Here is a 2,555-nt window from a genome sequence, read left to right on the forward strand (position 1 = left end):
CCCCCGCCCTCCTCCTCCCCATCCCATCCAGCATTTCCTGCGCGCACGAGTTTACCTCTGGAGGTCACCAGGCAGGATTTACGACTGGTCAACAAAAGCACGTGATTCCGCCTCGTACCCCATATTTGGGTGCCTACGTAAGAGAGAATCAAGTCCATGTCCCACTCATTTCCATAATTCATCATAAATTGTGCACAGGGCGCTATAGGACGCGCTAAACCATAAGAGCCACAAATCAAGCGCGCGGGTTTTTATGCTGTTTACGTCCTAAAGCAACAAAAAACAACAACAACAACCTGCAACCAGCAAAAGCGGCGGAAGTGTCAACAAATGAGCTCCTATTTTGTGAACTCATTCTGCGGTCGCTATCCCAACGGCGCGGACTTTCAGTTACATAATTATGGAGACCATAGTTCGGGAAACGAGCAATACAGGGACTCGACCGCCATGCACTCCGGCAGGTACGGCTATGGCTACAACGGCATGGACCTGACAGTCGGTCGGACCGGCAGCGGACACTTTGAGCGGACGCCGGGCTACTCCCCGAGCCACTCAGCGGCGGCCACCCCCGCCTCCGTGGACCCGGTCAGCTACAACCAGCCCGCCGGCGGCAGCGGCGGCGGCATCAACTCGTCCCTGTCGCCCCCTCCCGAGCCTCCGCTCCCCTGCGCCTCGGTGGCCAGCAGCTCGTCGCCGGTCGCCGAGACGCAGCCTCAACACAGAGCCGTGAAGAACTCCGTCCCGGCGCCGTGCTCCGGCTCAAACGGAGGAGGAGGAGGTGGAGGAGGAGGAGGAGGCACGCTGCTGCTCAGCCGGGACTGTGTGTCCAGCAAAGCCTCCCCCCTGGAGGAGGAAAAACCTGCGGGAAGCGCATCGACAGCCACCCCTCAGAGCGCSAACGACTCCACGCAACCTCAGATCTACCCGTGGATGAGAAAACTCCACATAAGTCACGGTAAACTGCTCAGTTTAATGATCTAATATTGATTTTGTGTYTTGTTTGGAGAGCTGGCGCTGCGTTATCCAGGGATCTGTTGTAACTTTCAAGCAAAACAAAACAAAACAAAAATGTCTTTGATATTGGGGAAACTGGAAAGGAAAACACGCCAAAATCCTCTTAGCATAATATTTATCTAAACCAGATAAGAACAAATTAATAAGCACACACGCAAAGCTGATATAATTGTTTTTGTTGTATTTACTTTTATTTGTAATGTAATCAAATTGGAAGATTATCATATATTTTTGCTGGACGAATCTGCTACGTGTTGTTTGTCAATAAATGTCCATGAAATTTACCCCAATTTAAACTCAAGTTCTGACTGATTTAATTGAAAGATTCTGCTTTAAATCCCCATCTAAAATAATCCCAATTATCATATGCTTAAAATATTATATCATGTGCAGAAATGTGCTTAAGGTGACTCCAACATCAATTTTTTCATGTATTTATCTCCAATATGATTGCCCACATCTTGTTAATTTGATTTGTCCTCCTTTGCGTCTTTTTTTTTTTTCGTCCAAGATCTGTCTGGACCTGAGGGGAAGCGAGCCAGAACCGCGTACACCCGGTACCAGACCCTAGAGCTGGAGAAGGAGTTCCACTTCAACCGGTACCTGACCCGCAGGCGGAGGATCGAGATCGCCCACGCCCTCTGCCTCTCAGAGAGACAGATCAAGATCTGGTTCCAGAACCGGCGGATGAAGTGGAAGAAGGACAACAAGCTGAAAAGCATGAGCATGGCAGCCGCAGGAGGGGGACTTTACAGGCCTTGATGCTCACACCTCTCCTGACAAGCACGAAAAAATAATAAAAAAAGAAACAAAAAAGAAAAAAAATCTAATAATTAAAAGAAGAGATGAAATATTTCTCTTATTCCAAGTGAAAAAAGCGCAGAGACTGTTGACGCAGGGTTCTGCAGCAGGATTATGTATAATTTCCTTTATATTCTCACCGTGTTAATGCTTATGTGAGTTTAAAAAAATGATCATGTACAGTTCTGTTTAGAATTTAGGGGGAAAGGAGAGGAAAATATGAAAAAAAAGGTGTTTAAATTATTTCTTGCTTAAACGAGAAAGAAGAAGAAGAAAAAAAAAAACTCTTGAAAACATCTCCCGCAAACAAATTCAGTAATTTCTGTGATGCACTCAGCAGTTCAATAATAAATAGAAGGTTTGTGTTGGTTATTTTTTTTCTTGTATGTAATGTATATTAAATGTATGTATTTATTTGTTTGATGTATTGTGCCAACTTGTCAGAAAACTTGCTTCCAGAAGTAGAACCAGCCAGATAAGCATCGTGTGTTTGCTTTTTAAATGTGTGTGTGTGTGTGTGAGAGAGAATACATGTGTGAACAGAGCTTCACCCTTGTGTGTGTACAGTAGCTGTTTTCTTTGTTTATCCGCAGGATTTGACTTGCTCACCTGGGCGCAGCATCTTCTAAAAAAGGCATTTTTTTTCTCGCTGTTTCTCACGTGAAAAGGTCCCACAGTAAAAAATAAATAAAAAGGAAAAAAAGAAAAAAAATCCCCCCATTTGCCTATAAATATATATG

General features: G+C 45.0%; 1 protein-coding gene across 1 annotated transcript; it reads left to right on the top strand.

Moving 5' to 3' along the window:
* Window positions 1-25: 25 nt before the first annotated feature.
* On the top strand, window positions 26-2,517 carry hoxa5a (homeobox A5a). The gene is made up of 2 exons (XM_014011220.1): window positions 26-955; window positions 1,526-2,517. Exons 1-2 carry the CDS (start codon window positions 331-333, stop codon window positions 1,774-1,776), a joined length of 876 nt encoding a protein of 291 aa, XP_013866674.1. The 5' UTR covers window positions 26-330; the 3' UTR covers window positions 1,777-2,517.
* The last annotated feature ends 38 nt before the right edge of the window (window positions 2,518-2,555 follow it).

Source organism: Austrofundulus limnaeus, unplaced genomic scaffold (genome assembly GCF_001266775.1).
Source record: "Austrofundulus limnaeus strain Quisiro unplaced genomic scaffold, Austrofundulus_limnaeus-1.0 Scaffold78, whole genome shotgun sequence".
Lineage (NCBI taxonomy): Eukaryota > Metazoa > Chordata > Actinopteri > Cyprinodontiformes > Rivulidae > Austrofundulus > Austrofundulus limnaeus.